This window comes from Apostichopus japonicus, chromosome 19, assembly GCF_037975245.1.
Source record: "Apostichopus japonicus isolate 1M-3 chromosome 19, ASM3797524v1, whole genome shotgun sequence".
NCBI classification, from domain to species: Eukaryota; Metazoa; Echinodermata; class Holothuroidea; order Aspidochirotida; family Stichopodidae; genus Apostichopus; species Apostichopus japonicus.
Window position 1 is genome coordinate 26,909,242 of NC_092579.1, and position 20,561 is coordinate 26,929,802.

Below are 20,561 nucleotides of genomic sequence, written 5' to 3' on the forward strand. Positions count from 1 at the left end.
CTTGTGTAGGCCATCCCAAAGTTTGTATTTCTGTTCCTTTCAAGACAAATTAACCAGCAGGATGTACAAGTAAAGTCATAATTCAGAGCTCACTTATTTTGTTTCTACGCATGACCTTTGATATATCATACTAATGTACTGGCATGACTATGATATAGTATAGCAATAACCCCAAAAAAGAATATGGTACATCTGACCTTTTTTTTTGAAAAATAAAAACTCAGTGAAAGTGAGAGATACCTACTCCTTTCTCAAATTGTTTATTTTTCTTATTATTCACTCTAGACTTTTTCCAGTTGCATCTTTTGTTTTTCCTTTTTGTAAACAAAATGGCCGACAGCTTGTAGAGAACTTAAAACCCAGAGAAACATGTCTTTGGGATTACATTTCAAATTCTTTTTGGGAAAAGAAGGAGATTGTATGGAATACACCCATCTCGTCCAGGACACTTTATCTGTTACCTTACAATATCAAATGAGTTACTACTAGTAGTAACTCATTTAATATTGTAAGGTAACAGATAAAGTGTCCTGGACAAGATGGGTGTATCAGTTTACAGATGTATCTAATCAAGCTATAAAAAAAAACCGAATTCATAAGTCTGAATGTTTAAGGGCTTAAACTTTTACAAAGATTGATATTCCTGTTTCTGGTGTTGGATATGCTTACCAGTAGCTTTTTTCCTTTTTCCCTTTTCTGCTTTTATTGTGAGAGGTTTTATGTTATCTGTGGATTATGATCTTTGTTGAGTATTTTATCCTTTTTCCTGCAGACTAAACAAGGATGCATACCACATGAGTACACCTGTCAATTAAAACATCATATTATCTACAAAAACATTACAGGTGGTATCTAGCCTAGGGAATCATACATGTGGAATGGCATGCCATGGGTCGCTAAGAAATAAATGTTTGGGATGTCAAGTCCTCAACAAAACATGGAAGCACATTTAACAGTAACATTAGCAGTGTTGATAACTTCTCTTCATATGTCACATATTGTGCTTCTTTGAAATACTTTTTTCTTTTTTTTTGGCCGTCTACAATCAACACAGCCTTGCACATAATTTTAATTTTTAATCTTTATCGTCTTCCTTTCAACAGTTTCTTAAAAACTGGTCCCAAGGAAAAATTGAAAACCTCGGCAAGAAACCTCCCGTCGCAAAAATTGTGCATTGGAAGTTACTATGGATTCTGGGAACAGGTATGCAGTTTAATATATGACTTTACTATTTGGAAAATATGTAGATCGGATATTAATATTAGTACAAGTCATTTAAAAGGTAGAAATTATGTGAAGAGTGATAGAGGGCTTCATGGTCAAATGGAAATATGTTATCTCAGGATTGCAGGTCGGAGTTCTGGCCAGATCATTACGTTGTTATCCTTGGGCAAGGCACTTTATCTCCAATGCCTCTCTTTACCCTGGTGTATGAATGTCGGACCTAGCTGTGAGGTAACTTGTCAATTTAGTTGCTTGTACCAGTCTGTGGGTTCACCCTATGGGAATTCCCCAGGGGGACACTTCCATGTGATGCACTGTAGTGTCCTAGCTGGGAGTGACTGTTAAACTTGTGCACACTTGGGTGTGTGGGTGTGACGAGTTACCAGTGACCAGGCATCAACTAGCTGTTGTCAAGTCGTGTGAGAAGGCCTTGACCGTGACGCAAGATTGTTAACCCTTTCAGTTTTAACCTGAAATATCACAATTTACAATATATTTATAGTAAGGGTTTTTAAAGTTAGGAAGCAAGTAAGATGATTCTCTACGCTGTTTATTTTGGGTTTTTTATTTTCAAGAGGAGTAAATGTAACTGTTCTTTTATTGACCTTATTTACCGTTCCTAAACTTTATTTTATTTTCATTTCATGTCATAGTTTCAATTTGATTCTTATTTCTCTTTTGCAGCACGAAATGCAGTGTGTGTAATACTAACCGGTGCCTTAGCCTATGGCCTCATGGACGATAGGAACGACATCATCTTCACAATCACCGGCAATGTCACAGAGGGCCTGCCTCCGTTCAGCGCACCAAATTTTAAAGCTCCAAATATACTCAAGGTAAAAATGTCTTCAAATTTTGTTATAATATTCATAGCATAAACCTGGCTCAAACGAAAAAGCCAGCCGTTTATTGCACATGTCTAAAGTTGCAAATGACAAGAAAAAGGCTTTAATACACGGTGGCACGTAACACCAATACATCTGGCTGATCTTTTTTTCGGAATACCAGCCTTCTCGCTCATCTCGGCCATGTTTGCTCTGTCAGCCACCATCTGTCTGCACCTTCTACTGCGGTGAACCCGTCTTTTTCTGTCGCAGCTCCAGCAATATTGAGCAACCTACCATCACATAATCGCAGGGCAACATCTGTAAAACGCCTTCAAATGATCCCTCAAAAAATCATTCGTACAAGGACTGCACTTTTGTTACTAAGCGCATTGTGAGTTTCTATGTAAGACGCTATATAAAATATACTGTATTTTTGATATCATAATTAAATGATAAAAACATGATGGTTGGGTGTGTGTTCCCTTTAGCTTCTATGTATATGCATGTGGGATGCTGGGGTGGGAGTTGGCGGTTGGTAGAGATAAGAGGTTGAAATAGATGACTAATTTTGTTGAATTTTATGGATTTCTAATTTAATTCCTTCTATATAGGTCCTCGAGAGTGGGCTCATAATTGTTCCTCTTATCGGATTTCTGGAAAACATCGCCATCGCCAGAGGATTTGGTAAGTTTTATTATGGTCCTATTTGTCCCCAAACCACTACCTGGAGACCAACATTGCATGGATGGCTTAAAAAAAATGGTTGCATAAATAGAAATAAATCCAATTCACAGATGGCAAGAAAATCTGCTATATATCTGGTAAGTTCTGTGTACAATTCAATGAGAAAAAAACCTGACTGCCCTAATATGCATATTATTTGTCTTTATGATATCATGTACTCATCTAGTGTAATTAAGATTACATTTCTGCTAGACAGTGGGCATTGAAATTTCCTACAGCCAACAGTTCTCATATGCATATGCTTTTTTTACTAATATTACAAGTCTCAATGTTACAGTGGTAAAGTACGTCTTTAGATTACGGCCCAGACTCGCTCCCACAAGTTTACAAGTTTATAGCCCATGAGGTCGCTATCTGACCAATCTTGCTCGCTGAACAGCCGGAAGTTGAGCTTTCTTCATTAGAAGGAAAGGTCGAGAAACTGGTTTGTGTGATGTACAACGCTGTAACTGATGCCTACTACTATCGTGTCAAATTATGCGTGTGTCAAACAAGGACACCTTTATAATCCCAGGTCAACCCCTTGCAAGCTGTGTTTATAATATACCAATTGAACACAGAACGTTGTGGGGTCGGATCCTCCCCGCAATCCTAGTCTATGGTGGGGTCTGCTCCGCGTTTATTTCAAAACTCTAACACCGTGCTCGGGTATTAATTTAAAGGGTCCATAAAATGTATATGTGGTAGACATGAACTGCCGTTTTTTGGTATAAACAGTTTTCCTTCTTTTGTTTCCAGCACGTCAAAATGACTACAGAGTGGAATCCAACCAGGAATTGATAGCTTTAGGTAAGATCATCTTTATGACTATCTTTTCTTTCTTTGGGAGGACCCTCAAACCCCATACATGAGAGTCACCTTCAACAGACCCAAGGACTAAAACTCTTCCTTTGTGAATTCATCACCCGCCTATGGCTCTTTCATAAATGTTCAACCCCTACCTGAAGAGTTGGGGAATTTTTGCCCCCCGCACCCTTACTTTGAAATCTTCTGCATGCCACCGATGAGAAGTACAGAATTTGTATTGGGACTTTGCCACTTTTACTAGTAGTTTCATTGTATGTGGTGAGGTATGGAATATGATCATTATTTAATAAATGACTGTAAGTACTGAAACCCACAGCACTGTTTTAATATGCTGCAGAGATGTACAAACAAATCATACCTTTCTGTATCTTCTCCCCGATAGGTACTTGCAATGTAGCAGGATCTTTCGTCTCTGCGTATCCAGTCACCGGCAGTTTTTCAAGGTTTGTCATCTTGTGTTTTGGGAGGTACCATTACCTCTCTTTACAACTATGCCTTTTATATTCTTCATATATCTAATTGTTGCATTGATTATGTTCGTGTTATCCAACCTGTTCTGTGATGTGACAGGTTTTACTTTCTGTTCTGTGATGTGACAGGTTTTACTACCTGTTCTGTGATGTGACAGGGTTTACTACCTGTTCTGTGATGTGACAGGTTTTACTGCCTGTGATGTGATGTGACAGGTTTTACTACCTGTTCTGTGATGTGACAGGTTTTACTACCTGTTCTGTGATGTGACAGGGTTTACTACCTGTGATGTGATGTGACAGGTTTTACTACCTGTTCTGTGATGTGACAGGTTTTACTACCTGTTCTGTGATGTGACAGGTTTTACTACCTGTTCTGTGATGTGACAGGTTTTACTACCTGTTCTGTGATGTGACAGGTTTTACTACCTGTTCTGTGATGTGACAGGTTTTACTGCCTGTTCTGTTCTGTGATGTGACAGGTTTTACTACCTGTTCTGTCTGTGATGTGACAGGTTTTACTACCTGTAGACAGTGAGGTAGGCTTAATTTGATTCAATTTGGTTTGTATGGATAATCTCAATGGAAGAATTGATAGCCCTGTTTTTGTAATGCCAAGGACTTTGAAAAAGTCTGTTAAAACATATATATCCTATCGTTGGCACTAATAATAACATCACGCATTGGACAATAATGGCTGCCACATTATTTTTCTATAAACAGAAAAATTAAGATGTCGTTCAAGAACTGACAGTACAGAATTCCAACGCATATTCTTCAGTATAAATTGTCCCCAACTGTGCTTAGAACTTTTAGATAATGATCATCAAGTCTGGATGTCACAGCCTGGTACTGGTTTATACATATTAACTAATCAACTAATTTATCAATATTGTATCAATTAAAAATTCTACTGTCTCTCCAGATCGGCGATTAATTCGCAGAGTGACGTAGCGAGCCCTGCATCGGGGATAGTTACTGGTTTCTTGGTCTTGTTAGCCATTGCATTCCTCACTCCTGCGTTCTACTACATCCCCAAGGCATCTCTCGCAGCTGTCATCATCTACGCTGTAATCTTCATGATCGATTACAAGATCGTTCCGGAGCTCTGGCACGTCAGAAGTAAGTCACAGACTAAGGGCAACGAAACAATTTCAGTGAGAGGGAGGGGGAAGAGGGGTTTGTTGGTGGGGGGGAAGAGGGTCTATGGCAAAAAACATCCAAAGCAGTTTAGAGGAGGGGGATGGCAAGTTGGAGAAACTTACAGCAAGTTTTTGCAGGGCTTGATAAGTAAGGCACACCATATAAAGTATATAAGGTCAAGGCCAAAAGTAGACTTCAGAAGCAGATAGACACTATAATCTCACAACTGATATATTTACAGGATTACTCTCAGCAGCGTCGTCGGGGAGAGGGAATAGATCTCGCCCTTTGGGGTTGATTAAAAACGTAAGATAACAAAGCCTATAGATAACAGATTGGTGATCCCTCCAAATGAAAAAGTTAACAGTTCAAGTTGATATTGTCTTTGGGAGGAAGCTTCTTGTGAGGAGGGGGAGGGGGGGCAGGGGAAGAAATGAAATTTAAAATTTGCTTCATACACGATCTCTGCAACTTCAACTATTTCACCGCAGAAATTGACCTGATACCCCTTGGAGCGACCTTCTTCTTCTCGTTGTGGTTGGGGGTGGAGTACGGGACTCTGATAGGCATCGGTGTCGACCTGGTCCTCCTCATGCTGCCCTACGCCAAGCCAAAGACGGTGGTGAGTAAAACAACTTTTTGCTACGTCTCATGATTCTTGACTAGTGAAATTTTACAGGATGAGACTCAAAAAGATAAATTGCATGTGGGATGGAAATGTTAAACGTACATCTTTCGTTTAAACACAGAAGCAGAGTTGTTCTTTCACAGCAAATAATAAATCCCAATTCCTCAATGGTATTTGATTTCTCAGAACTGACAAAATGTACTTCAAATGAAGTTGAATCTTGGGATGAGGGACAATAGCAACTGGGGTCAATATGACTTATATGCACTAATACCGTGATATAGCTGTCACTGAACTGACAAAGGTGTACTCCACCGGGCATCACTGCATCATGGCCAGATGAAGTTGAATCTTGGGATGAGGGACAAAAGCTACTTGGGACAATATGACATGTATGCAGTAATACCATAATATAGTTGTCAATGAACTGACAAAGGTGTACACCACTAGGCATCACTGCAGTATAGCCAGATGAAGTTGAATCTTGGGATGAGGGACAAAAGCTACTTGGGACAATATGACATGTATGCAGTAATACCATAATATAGTTGTCAATGAACTGACAAAGGTGTACACCACTAGGCATCACTGCAGTATAGCCAGATGAAGTTGAATCTTGGGATGAGGGACAAAAGCTACTTGGGACAATATGACATGTATGCAGTAATACCATAATATAGTTGTCAATGAACTGACAAAGGTGTACACCACTAGGCATCACTGCAGTATAGCCCACTAATGTTGTATCTTGGGAAAAGGTTTGAAAGCTACTTGGGACAATATGACTTGTATGTAGTCGTACCATAATATAGCAATTCATATGACTGCAATGCTGATTTAGAACCTTGATTCCATCTCTACTAGGTGAAAAGGAAAAACCACACAGTTTTGGTGGAGCTTGAACGTGGCCTCCGATATCCAGCCGTGGACAAGATTGAGAGTCTCCTGGATGAAGAATGCATCATGAGAGACGACCCAAGCTCCGTCCTCTTTGACTTTACCTACATCAGCGCCATCGATTATTCCATGTTGGAGGTAATGTACTAAAGTACTAAACCAGGAAAATATGAAAACAACAAATGTTACTCATTTAACTGAATAAATACCAGCAGGTAATTTAAGAGAATTGTCAGCAACTCTGTTGTTTACTATTGAAACAATAGAGGGATATCATTTCAGGCAACTTGGTGCAGTTTTTTGTTTTTGATTTTTTAGTATAATATTAATTACATGCAAAGCACATTTTCCAAAACGTTCACTCAATTTTCTTTCATGCCTTGAAAATAAACCTCGAAAGGGAAAAGTCTACCCGATGAATTGCATTGTTTGTGATACCAAATTACTTTAAAATATGTGGAAATTGATGCGAAAAGCTGCCAACATGGTCAAGGCAAATGCTGCGAACGAAGATGCGGGCATGACTGAGGTGATGATATTAATAGTCCTGGTAACCACACCACACCCATCCAGAATAAAGGGGCTTTTTCATCAAAATTGCAAATACTTAGCTCCATGCATCTTAGACTTGAAGATTGTTTGAAGAAGTGACATCAAACTATGTAACTTCTTTTGAAGAATCCATGATGCATTTCATTTCTACCCATGTCATATCAATGAAGAATGAATAATAAATATTAGTTGGGAAGAATTGACATCAAAACTATGTATTTGGTGATGTAAAAATCTAATAAACATTTTATTTCTCCTCATTCGTAACAGTAATGAGACATTACGAATGATCAACAAATGGTTGATTTGTATGTATGTATTTTAGATCCCCCTGCAAGCAGGAACTTGGGAAGAAGCCATCAAGCTGACCGAAGTCAGTCTCTTACATTCATATTTAACATCCATGATTATGAATTGTCAATTAACTCTGTATCTGGATGACATACATTAATCTTGGAGTGACTCAAACTGGGGACCTTATGATTGCAAGGCACCAGCGTTAACCACTGAGCTAACACTGCCTTTTTGTCTTTTTCTCTGTCAGACGCTGAAGTTAAGCGCAAAAGCGTTCCAGAAGAAAGGGCAGACATTTGGAGTTGCTAATTGTAGGGTACGTGAGTTTCTTTGCTGCGTTGACATGTAGGCACAACATTATACATTACTCATTAAGATATGGACCAGAAACATGTATGTTATTAAATGAATGTTGCTGCCTAAAATTAAAAAAAATTGAATTGAAGTAATGATTTTTATAGTTATTTCCCCCTACGATGTTGCTGGTTATAACACAATGTTGTGGACAAAAATATTTTGCGCCAGTTTATAACCTGGCCTCAAAGATTATTCCCAGAAATCAATTAGGGTCATATATGATGCAATTTAATAATACTTAGTGAGCAACTGCTTTCATATTAAGAGAAATAAAACTTGCATCTTGAGCGACTATATTTGGTCTTTCTAGCATATTTGAGGATTCCTGATACTTGTGACAATATTCTACAGGATTTTGAAAAGAATGATGAATTTTAACTTCCACCCTCAAAAATCTTTTCCTATATGGAGATATTTATTTCACTATAAATTAAATGTAACCCTCCACAATGGGTGCAAGAAGAAAATAATAATAGGTGGCTACAAGCATCCAGGGATGAGAGTATTCTCTGTCAAGTTGAACAAGTTTAGACATTTATAAAATGAGTGACGATAACCGATGATCGAGTATTGATGAATTTTTATGGGATTGAATTGATTTTCTTATCTTTTTCTACCTCATGCCGCAGAGGAAGATATCTGATCTGCTGATTAAAGCTAACATCGAGGGGATGGACATCTACGATACCATGGAGGACGCATTATCCAAGATGGGACCATCCACGATTGAAGTGAATGGAGATGAGGTCATTGAAGCGCACAGTAAGTCTTAATATAGTCAATAGGTAAGGAATCTCTGTTGGGCCATCAGTGAGAGCACACACACATATATACATATATCTATCTATATATATGTCAAACTCTGTGGTCCCACCCTGTGTCTTGGTGTGACCTTCAATAAGCATTCGTGCTTCAGCCGGACTAGAGTCCGATGGTGTCACAGCTCGCTCCAAAGCAAATTATAAACCAGACATTTTCTTGCCTGTTTGCGATTCTGAAAGGAAAATCGAACGTGACCATAATCTTGACCTGTTACCTGATAGAGATATTATTGATTTATAACTCTAAACAAAAAACTAGCTAAACAGCACTCTGTTTGTAGCTGCCCATCTTGTGAAAGCTTGATATTCTCGTGCCACATGGAGAATGAAAACTTTTGTTACTTTCCTCTTTGCCTCTGTTTTCATATTATCATGCTGGAAAATATGTCAAGCAGCATTTTCTTCCTTAAACCAATACAAGTATTGCAGCAAATATTAACGACCTATGGATGATATACAATAGTAGCATTTTGAATAGTGATATAACATGAAAGAGTTTCTGAGTGACAGACTCTTTAGAATCGAATGAAAACAAGGGTTCTTTTGGTGTCCAAATCTTTGCAATCTCGTTTCTCGAAGAAGTACTCGGTAAGTTTTGATCAGACGGCGAATAAAATTAAAAGGGAGATGGCTTCCATCACTTTTCTTACACAAGGTTTGTTACATTTAATTCAGACTTTCAACAAAATAAACCTTTCATAGGCTGGGAAAAGAAGCAGCTCTTTTCATTTAATCACAGATTGTCATCGCCAAAATTTTCCAAAAACAAAAAAAATTACCAAAAAAAAGGGGGAAAAAAAAATTACACCCATGTGAACTTTTATAACGGCAAAAATCACTTCACCTCAACGGTAACATTCTGTAACCTCCTTTTTTATCTCAACTTATCCTGAAAAATATTCCTCTATCTCCTTGTAGAAACATTTTGATAAGGTAAGGTCGAAGATTTACTTAAATTGGTCATTTTGGTTGGTAATTCTCCTCATGTCATTTAGCTTTTCTATGTCCAGGGGACAACATATACTTACCACAGTGAATTTCTTCTTCAATTCTGTGAATAATAAATGTTAAGCTAAATAAATTAAAGCTGAAGGAAGACTTTCTAAGAGAGAGGACGGAAAATATGAGTGTAAAAGTTTGAGCATAATAGAGCTTTATTTTGAGGTTCTAGCATATTTGGGACCATTAATGTTGACCTTTACATTTACATATCGAAAATGAATTATCCCAAAGATTTTTCATCAAGCATTATTTTGAGTGTTCTTTGATGTATACATTTGTTGGTGTGTATCCCGACTATAAAAATCAACGATACAATGCAGATATAAAATAGGCCTTGAGTACTCCAGCTTCAATTAGTATTAATGAAGTATTAAATTTAAATAAAAAAAAAAGGTACATTGAAAATGTTCCTATTTTGATTTTTTTTATGTGTGAAAATTACTAGCATGAGACAGTGTCTGTGCTTCAAAATTTTTAGGAATCGAAAAGGAAATAGAATGAATAACTCAGTCGTTAAATTTAAGTTTCAGGGGGAAATTTTTCTAGGGAAATATCGAAATTTGAACAATCACAATTTTTGGTTTTGAGAAAAAAACGGTAGGTTTCTTTTAGTTGTAGAGGGCAAACAAAAAACGCTGTTTTACGCCCGCTTTTCATTTTGTAATTCTCGCTCATTACGGTGATGATAGTTTTATAGTGTGAGTGTTTCAGTGGATCAATTTCTCACCCACAGATACCCTTCTTCAGTGAGGATAAAAAGGGAAAATATTTGGAGAAAATTTGATGACACTCTGAAAAACTCTTGCTTTCTATTTTTGCAGTTCATTGTGAAGATGACCACCTTTGAGAGAATGGTTTGGTTTGAAAAGGGAAAAAGAAAATTGGGTTTTTATGAAATTCACACTCAATCGATACAACGTTGAGTAGTTTTGCTTTTATTCATTTTCTTTTGTGTGTTAAATGTTTTAAATTTTTTTAAATTAATTACACATCACTTTCACTTTGAAGAATCTTCCTCATTTTAACCATTAGCATTCCTCATTTACAATCTTTCATATATCCCTAATCCATCCTTTTGTGTACTAATTAAAGTTCTGTTGTTAGTACAGAAGAGTCATAAATTCTAGACTATATTAAAAAAATAAAATTATATTTTGCAAAAAACTAACGTTAATAAAAGAAAATTATAATAGGAAATCTATTTTGGGGGTGGGGGGATATATATATATATATATATATATATATATATATATATATATATATATACATATACATATACATATACATATACATATATATATATATATATATATATATATATATATATATATAAATGAAAATCGTAATGAGTATATATATATATATAGCTGGACCAGAAAGTCTGAATAAAATATATTAGCCAAAATTATTATTAAAGGAATGACATAACTGTGCTTTGTCATTATACCCAAACCAATGATGACACTTAAATATCAAAAACAGACAAAAAATATTTTTCTATTTTTCCTTTCATATTTTTTTTGGGAGGGGGTGGGGCATGGGCGTGGGAAGGACATTTAACCTCAAACATACAGATAACAGACTTACAAGCATGCAAACATTTCCAGATTTTAGCAGTTTATATCCAAACATGTAGCAAGTACTAACACATTCTGATTAAACACATTAAAAAAAAATGTCAAATGTTGTGCACAGTCCATTGCTTTGATAAAGAGATGCAAGCAATTTGCGTTTGCTTAACTATAAAAGATTGGCCATAATATATATATATATATATATATATATATATATATATATATATATATAATATATATATATATATATATATATAAATATATATATACATATATATATTTATATATACATCTTTATCTATATTGCTTCAAAGCTCACAGAAAGTGTCACTACTCCTTGCTTCATTCCTTTCGGACTTCAGATAACATTGATTATGTATCAAAACATAGCCAGACATGAGCTTTTCATATATTAAGTAATTACATACCTACAAGTGCATATTAGGTAGAGTTAAACTTTTTCCTAATAGCCATCACTGCTTATCATCATACTCTATATATATAGTATCTCGTCAGGGGGGTTCCCACAGTTACATCACTGTACCTAGAGTCTTCGGGGAGACACATACACACATCTAGGCTAAAGAGATGCCGATATGGCTCCTAGCAGCACCCCCTAGATTTGAGTATAACAGTAATGCATAAGATTTTTCTTGTACAATAGTTCAAACAGAGCTTTTTTCTTCTTCTTCTTCTTCTTCTTCTTCTTCTTTTTCCAAATTTTCCTGTATCTGCCATTTAATAACCTTGTCTTATATTCAAACTCACTGAAACAATTTGACAAATCATATCGATATAGTTTAATCCAGGGGTGTCCAACTTTGTGCAAATATCGACAAAGTCCATTCACAGTGACGAGGAAATATAAAATTCATTACACAACAAGTGTAAAAATATAACGATTTAAAATTTGATATTCGAGTGGTTATCGCATATAACCAAATATCATCTACCTAAATACTATTAAATGGGAGTTTTCATTTCATTTTTTTCTATATTCATTTTTACACTTAAACTTGACCAATCACAATCAACTTCAAACATTCACTTTATCCACGACAAATTTCACACCACACATACCACGTCGTTTTCTCCGTTTCTTTCGATATATTTTTATCACATCTTTGAAAACTGAGCGTTTGGTTTTCAATCCGGTTCGACAATCATTGCACTTCCATACAGAAATTTCCTCCTATATTCATAACTTCCTGTTTTTCATCTGATTCGCTGACATTTTATCAGCTTGTGTCATTTGTACTTCCCGAGCAACTAAAATGTAACCCTCCGATTCTCGGTCGCTTTTTGGCCCCAGCATCATTTGTTTGTTAATCCCATTTTCGTTTTTATTTGTATCGTATTAAACGGATGTGTTAGAAAAATGCTAGAATGACTCTAAATGGTCACACTGAGCTTGTTTGACCTCAATTTTTAAGATCAGTTGCCATGCTTCTGCTGTCTCAGATCATGAAAAAATGTTGAAACTTTGAAGCATGTTAACATTATGGCAGATACAGTGCTACCTTTTAAGGCAAAATATGAAATTTTCTGACATAAGTTTACAAGCTTATTCAATCTCTGTGCACCTCACTCGTGTAAGGTATGTAGAGTACAAATATGCTTACAAAGTTCATATGACAACAACTCACTGCCTGCTTGCTTTGTTATTGGAAGGGTGTGGGAGGGACATAATTGAAATTCAAAAGGCACTCCTTCAAATAAATGATCTTTTAAAGCAATGCTTAAAAGTTTCAGTTATGCTTTGCATTAGGGGGGGGGGAGGTTGGTTGATACATGAGTGCCACAAAATGTCATTTGTGCTGTTTTTGCATTCTTTTAATCATGATGTTAATTGTAATTGCTGCTTTATTGTAAATGTATTGTTTTCAATGTTTTTGATAATATTGAATAGTGTTAATCGTAAACGTATCGTGTTCATTGTTTTGATAGTATGGCATATGTTTCCATTGTTCTGATAGTGTCCAATTGTGTTAATTATAAATGTATTGTTTTCATGATATGGAACATTTCAACTTTCTTTTTGTTAATGTATTGTTGTCATCGTCTTAATAGTATGGGAATTGAGTTCATTGTAACTATTTCTTTTTTTGCAAATGTATTGTTTTTCTTCCATTGTTTTCACAGTATGAAATTTCATGTTATTGTTTGTGTTGTTGTTACTGCATTGCAAATGTATTGTCGTACGCTTTGACCACGTATTTTCAATCAAGCAAAAGCATTTTCTACTGAGATATTAAAAGCGATTGTTCTCATGACCCTATGGAAAGCCTTCCATACATTGTTTAGCTTTAGTGTTAACTTGATAGCAAAACATGTTCATTTAACATGGACCATGCAGAGGTCAAAAAGAAATTTCTGTCCAATGTCTGCAAAGTCAATTATCCATTGAATAGAACAAACTTAGACATTAGCAGCTAGGTTAAGATGAAATTAGGATGATTTCATATGGTTAAAAGCATTAGAAAAGTTATGAAAAGAGGAGAGAGGTTGAGGAATTCCTCGGATGCCAAATCCGTTTTGCAAATTTTTTACTGTGTATCATAATAAACCAACCATGGTATGATGTTTCATGGTTAAAATAGCAAGGGGTCGGGAGGGGGGGGCAGTTCGAACTGGGTCCACGTTTCATCGCACCACAATGAATGGCATGTGGTAAGATTAAACACAAAGAAAGTACTGCTTTGACTAGCATGCTTTCGTTGACAGCTTGCATCATTGACAAAAGTGTCGTGCAACGGATTAGAAATTGCAGGTTTCATCGGCCAGTTTCAGTCTGAGGAGCTGAAGAAGGTCGAAGAATATTCAAATGACTGGGCCCTGGGCATGACTGTGGAAATTGATCAATTGTGAACTTTGTATTGCACTTCTGTCAGTCCTAAACTGATGTTAAAAGTTTGTCCAAAGTTTTCCTCACTTAATTTTGTATGATTTTTGCCACTGCACTGTGTAATAACAATAATCATTATCATCAAATTGGTTAGAATCAACTTTGCACTGAATAATTGGCACGCTATGGGTATAATATTGCTGTGCATCAATTAAAAACAACATTCTGATAAACTTTTGGCAAGCAAATCTGATTTGCTTGCCCCCATTTTACAGGCCACAGTGGAACTATCCCATTTTGGCTACGGGGACCTCGTAGAGAGGGAGGCCCTGGTTCGAAATCCCAGTGGAAGCTGGAACTTTTTTCACTGTTCTAGACTTTCTAACTCACTGCTGTTTATATTAAATATATATATATATATAAATATATATATATATATAAGATGAAATTTAAAAAAAAAAAAAGGCTGCATTAAAAACATCTTTACAGCAAAAACAAGAAAAAATCAGAAAGAATAAAATAATGCTGATGGAATTGAGGTGAGCATACAATAACAGGAAATTGAGTGTGTGATACAGTTGTGAAGTTAACTGATGTATGCTTCTGCTACATCTAGTAATATACCAAAACACATGACAATTTTTCACTACTCTAACCAACTAAAAAGAAATCAATTGTTTGTTCTTTTCGCCTAAGTTTATTTTCTTCCTTCCTTCCTTCCTTTCTTTATTTTTATTTTTTTGTTTGATGAATCACATTGAATGGGGTTCCCAAAATGCCATAAACTTATATAAAAGTGCCAATATTGTTTTCTAAACTTTTAATGAAGCAAAGAAATATATTATAGTAATGATGTCTTCCAAATGAAATTACTATTCCAAAGAAAGCTTTATATGTCTTTATGTATTGGTTTTTTTTCTTCCGATTTGACCTTTTTCTTTATTTCTCTCTTGCAAACAAATATACAGTAATATACACATTGCAAAGACATATATCCGAATGCCAGTTTGTAGATATTGATATTTGAATTTCTTTCTTTGTTTTTTGTTTTGATGGAAGATTATTAATGGAAATGTGCACTTATGTTAGATGAAAGTAAAAGATTTTATTACAGGGCTGCTTTTAATAGTAAACTTAAAACAAAACCAGTAAAAAGAAGTAAAATATAACTTATTAATATCTTAATATCTATTTCATGTATTGACACACCAAATAAATTGATTTATTATTGATCATGATTAATGCCATCACTGTAGTGGTAAGTTATTAAAATCTCTATATCCATTTTGAGGTATTGATCATGCCAGATAAATTATTTTTATTATTTTATTATTGGTAAATATTCATGTTATCAGTATATTGGGTCACTTATTAAAATGTATAAATCCATTTGATGTATTGATCATGCCAGATATATTGATTGATTATTGATAATTATTCATGTTATCAATACATTGATCATTGATATAAGGTATTGATCATGCCAGATAAAATTTAGTAATGATAACTATTAATATTATCAATATATGTTGATAACTTAATGTTGACATCCATTTGATGTATTGATCATGCCAGGTAAATTGATATATTATTGATAACTGTTTAAAGTGGGTGACTGGTCTGGTAGTCTTTGTTTGTAATAAATTGATCGGATCATGCTTGATATATGAATGGATTTATTATTGATGTATTGATTTCAGTTATTGATCAGTCCAAAATAAGCCAAATTAATTTTGAAAACCTTACCGCAAGAGATTTAATAATCACTTTTTATCATGTTCCATGATTCCAGGTATTGATATGCCTGATATGTGAGTTATAATGTGTTATAATACGTTGTAATGTGTTATAATGTGAGTTATATATGTGAGTTATAATTAAATGTGAGATATAACGGTAACACCGCGTGAATAATAGAATCCTACGAAGGCAAGACAACATTTGAAGGGATTTTTTTTGAAGCTAACTTAATATGATCACAAATAACACTAGATCAACTAAAAAGCTATTATCTTCAAAGGAATTTTAAAATATTAATATTTAATGCCTTTGGCATTCGTTTGTTATACTATTCAGAATAGACACATTGTTTCAATATACCTACAATATACCTACTTTCACTCCGCTATGACTACAGTACTGCCACTGGTCACAGAATATAAACATAATGTTACATTTAATCAAGTGTAATATTCTCATTTCAAAGTACCAGGAAATGTCAACTTTTCTACCTGAGTTTTCATTTTGAAATGAAGATGCAGCTTGTAAATCAAGGCTTTGTTGCTGAACTATTATCAATATATTATTGATAATATTATAAATATTACCTTATTTTGAGTGCAGGCTATATTTCAATATCTTTTTTTTCAGTTTTCAAGATATTTTGCCTTTTAAACTTTGCACACTTGTCTGGAAAGTTTCTAAAAGACAAAGTCGATAAATGATGTCAGCTCTTCATTATATACCGGCATCAAGCACTGTGTTGACAACGAACATCCTTTAGGATGAATCAAAAAAAGATTTATCCATAATCCATTTTCAAAAAACTTTGTTTTGATATGCAAAGAAATTATGGGATCTAACAAATTGTCTTACCGTTTTTAGAAGATGTTTGTTGCCGCTGAGGAGCTAACTGAATAACAGCTACGTGTTACACTTGATAGTCCAGCCACTCTGACTGACATGCCTGCAGTCAGGTTAAAGTGGTCTTTCTCCAACTACAAAAATTGGTATTGTAATATAGCCTGCACTGATAAGTTTTCTTGAATGGAGTGCAAAATATCAAATTTGACTGTTCACTTTTAAATTCATCCTTGAATTGCATAGACAGTTAACAGATATGATCTATTCTGAAGAACACTTTTTCATTTTTGTATCCATCTCAACTTTTTCGTTATAAGTTTTAAATCGCTTTCTTGACTTTTTCTTCTTAATTCTTTCTTTGTAAGATTTGTCAGGCGATGACAAATTCTTACCCTTATACTTTACCGCAAAGGTGCTTTCCCCTTACTAGAGGCTTATTCAGTTTGTACATATACATATATATATACTTTGTCTTTTATTGATTCAGCTCGACTGCTCAACTTGGTTTCAACCGAAGCTTGGAACAATCCCTCCAACAAAATATGTTATACTAACTTTAAATCAATTCATTTTTTTTTTACCTCCTTAGTATGAACTATATTTTTCCTCATTAATCACTCTAGCCTGTGACATTTTTAGAGATCTTTCTCATACTTGTATTGAATCGACCAATTTGGTCTGCAAATTCAGATGGACTTTCTTTTTGACCTTGTCCCTAAATCTCTCTTCACATTCAATTTGTTTGTTTTCTAATCTTTCCTGTGTCATTAATTGTCCTTTTAAAGAAAATGTCTGAAATCATGCCAAATTTATTCAAATTTTATTCTCCGCCTCATTTCTGCCATGAGAAGTTTACTGACATTTGAGTCGCAGCAAGGAGAAAGATGGTAGTCCTTGTTAACATTTCTCTAAATCTCTAGTTGCTAAAACGAATAAGACTAAAAAAATATATATATATATAATAAATAAATAAAAACAGTACATATCACTTATCCATTCTTTATTCATTTGAATACAAACTTGCTGGGAATTCTGGTCAGAAAATTAATCTGCCCAAAAAAAAAAGAAAAAAAGATGCAAGAATGTATTGTTAAAAAGAGGTTAAAAAGTCTGTCCACAAAGTATACATATGCAAATGTGTAGAAAGTTCTCAATTTGTAAGGGAGAGTCAACGAGACAGTGAACCCAAGAGGTCACTGATGTTGATTTCATAAAGTGCCTTTATCTGTACAAGTCTTCTTTTATTATATTTTTTTAATATCTTCTTTGCTTATATAAATAGTAATTTGTAATGAAGAAACAAAAACATTTAAAATAAAGAGAATTATATTTTGAAACTTTCCATAACCATGTTCAGCTGTTAACCTTAATAGATTCTCTAAATGATGCTAAATTACTGTTTCTTGGTTTTATTTTTGGTTCAGATTTCTGAATTTCCATCCCAGAGACAAGGGAAGATTTGTGATGGTGATGGCATGTGCGTACTGTGTGTGTATGTGTATGTGTGTGAGTGCGTTTGTGACGCCCAGCTTGTAAACACTTTATCTCAAGAAGGAAAGGTCAGACCAATTCATATTTTGTGTGTAGACCTACCACATTAAGTACAAGAAGCCAATCGTTTTTGATGGAGGTCAAAGGTCATTTGGGGTCAAATTGTGAAAACCTTGTAAACACGATATCTCAAGAGGGAATCATGGGCGAACCTCATATTTGGTGTGTATAAGTACCACATTGTGTAAAAGAAGCCTACTGTTTTTGGTGGAGGGCAAAGTCATTAGAGGTCATCAGATGTCAAATCTTGAAACCCTTGTAAACATGTACACCCTCACTATACATTTCGTCTGATTCATGAAAACTGCTCATGTTAGATCATCGAAACCACAATGCATTTTTGCATTCTGATTAAACATTGAGCGAATTGATTGCTGTAGGAGGAGAGCTGAGGTTGTTGAGTTTCTCATAGGTTATTTCCCCGTATATTATTTATAATCGTAGAAAAGTATTAAGAAAATGACTCAAAAAAGGCAGCAGTGATCGATGCTGTAAAACGTTGTTTATTATGATGTCATTTAGAAGACACCGTATATACGTAGCGCGGGTTTGTCGCTGTGAAAGTTGCAAACCGGGTACAGAATCGGAATATTTTGGACCTAATGTTAAAATCGTGTATTGACCTTGAACGGAGGGGCCTACCGTGCAAACGTACGGGAATTTCATACATTAATATCTCAGCGAGACGATTTCACAGGAAACAGAAATACCACTCAGAAGTCGTTAGATGTTATCATTATAACAGCCATTCTGAAAGATAACTCTGAAAAGCAGATTAAAAGCATCATGAAACAGGAAATTCGGTTGGGAAAAACGATGTCACTACGGATGCCGTGTAACGACATTTATACAACGTGTGCACGTAGGTACGGTAATTCCATCGTGGAAAATTGCGAAATACGCGTAAAGCTGAGAGTTGCTCCAAGCATCACGTCAAAGAAATAACAAGAAGACTGCATGTCAGGTGGAAACCTGCTGCCTTATGATGGAATAGTATCTGTGTGGTGTGTGGGCGGGGGGGGGGGTTGAGGAGGGGGTTACATGACGGTGTAACCAGGGAAACCGATAATTTGTCTAATGAAGTTTGAAGAAATAAATTCAAAGATTGTTTTTATTAATGCCTGTTCTCGATGATTTGTTTTTAGGTGAAGTTACTCGGATGAAAAAAGACCCATTAGACAATGTTTTAAAGAACAGATTCTTATAAGTTCTTATTAAAAACTTTACACGTTAAATTACATTTGGAAAACGTTGATTCAATTTCATTAATGCTATATTTAAAACAAACTTCGTGGTTAAGTATATTTCATACAGCTATACATCTTTCTTCTCTCCATCCCTTATCTACTAATCCCCTTAAATCTTTCTCTTTGTGTTCACCATACTCATTAACCTGTCTGTATTCTGTGCGTGTTTTTGTCCCTTCTGTTACTGTTGTCATTTAGCCTTTGAAGAAGGTCCTGCTAGGATCGAAACGTCAGGCCAACTTACTTATATACAGCTATACGTTGCCACATATTTTCATTGAAAGATAAAATGGTATTACATATTAAGTGATTTTATTGTTTTAACAGACCAAGGGAGAGCAAAGCAGGTTCCAGGAAATAAAGAAAAAGTATCAGAAACCATGGGTGTCTGTGTGGAAGGGGGGTTGTTTTATCATTTTATTTTGAGTCTTAAACATGTTCAGCAATTAAGAACGAATAAAATAGTACTTTGACACTTTCCAACTGTTTTTCAACAAATTGAGCGAATTGATCGCTGTAGGAGGAGAGCTGAGGTTGTTCAGTTCACGACGACCATAGGTTATTTCTCGTATATCACTTATAATCGTAAAAAAAGTATTAAGAAAATGACTTAAAAAAGACAACAGAGAGAGCTTATCGATGCTGTAAAACATTGTTTATTATGATGCCGTTTAGAAGACACCGTATATACGTAGCGAGGATTTGTCGCTGTGAAAGTTACAAACCGGGGACAGAATCGGAATATTTTGGACCTAATGTTATAGTCGTATATTGACCTTGAATGGAAGAGCCTACCGTGAAAACGTACGGGAATTTCATCCATTAATATCTCAGCGAGACGATTTCACAGGAAACAGAAATACCACTCAGAAGTCGTTAGATGTTATCATTATAACAGCCATTCTGAAAGATAACTTTGGAAAGCAGAATAAAAGCATCATGGAACAGGAAATTCGGTTGAAAAACCGATGTCACTACGGATGCCGTGTAACGAC

At 35.2% G+C, this 20,561-nt stretch overlaps 1 protein-coding gene across 3 annotated transcripts in view; it reads left to right on the forward strand.

Moving 5' to 3' along the window:
* The window catches only part of LOC139960181 (sodium-independent sulfate anion transporter-like), a 38,091-nt gene extending 27,108 nt beyond the window's left edge, over positions 1–10,983 (forward strand). For 2 of the 3 annotated variants that reach the window (XM_071958347.1, XM_071958349.1), the window contains exons 6-16: positions 1,104–1,203; positions 1,909–2,060; positions 2,663–2,735; positions 3,534–3,584; positions 3,985–4,045; positions 4,998–5,194; positions 5,707–5,837; positions 6,708–6,878; positions 7,837–7,902; positions 8,573–8,705; positions 10,588–10,981. In XM_071958347.1, coding sequence (XP_071814448.1) covers positions 1,104–1,203; positions 1,909–2,060; positions 2,663–2,735; positions 3,534–3,584; positions 3,985–4,045; positions 4,998–5,194; positions 5,707–5,837; positions 6,708–6,878; positions 7,837–7,902; positions 8,573–8,705; positions 10,588–10,613 — 1,161 coding nt within the window. In that variant the 3' untranslated portion in view covers positions 10,614–10,981. Of the gene's footprint in view, positions 1–1,103; positions 1,204–1,908; positions 2,061–2,662; positions 2,736–3,533; positions 3,585–3,984; positions 4,046–4,997; positions 5,195–5,706; positions 5,838–6,707; positions 6,879–7,836; positions 7,903–8,572; positions 8,706–10,499 lie in introns of all 3 variants that reach the window. The other variant, XM_071958350.1, reaches the window with a different exon arrangement.
* The last annotated feature ends 9,578 nt before the right edge of the window (positions 10,984–20,561 follow it).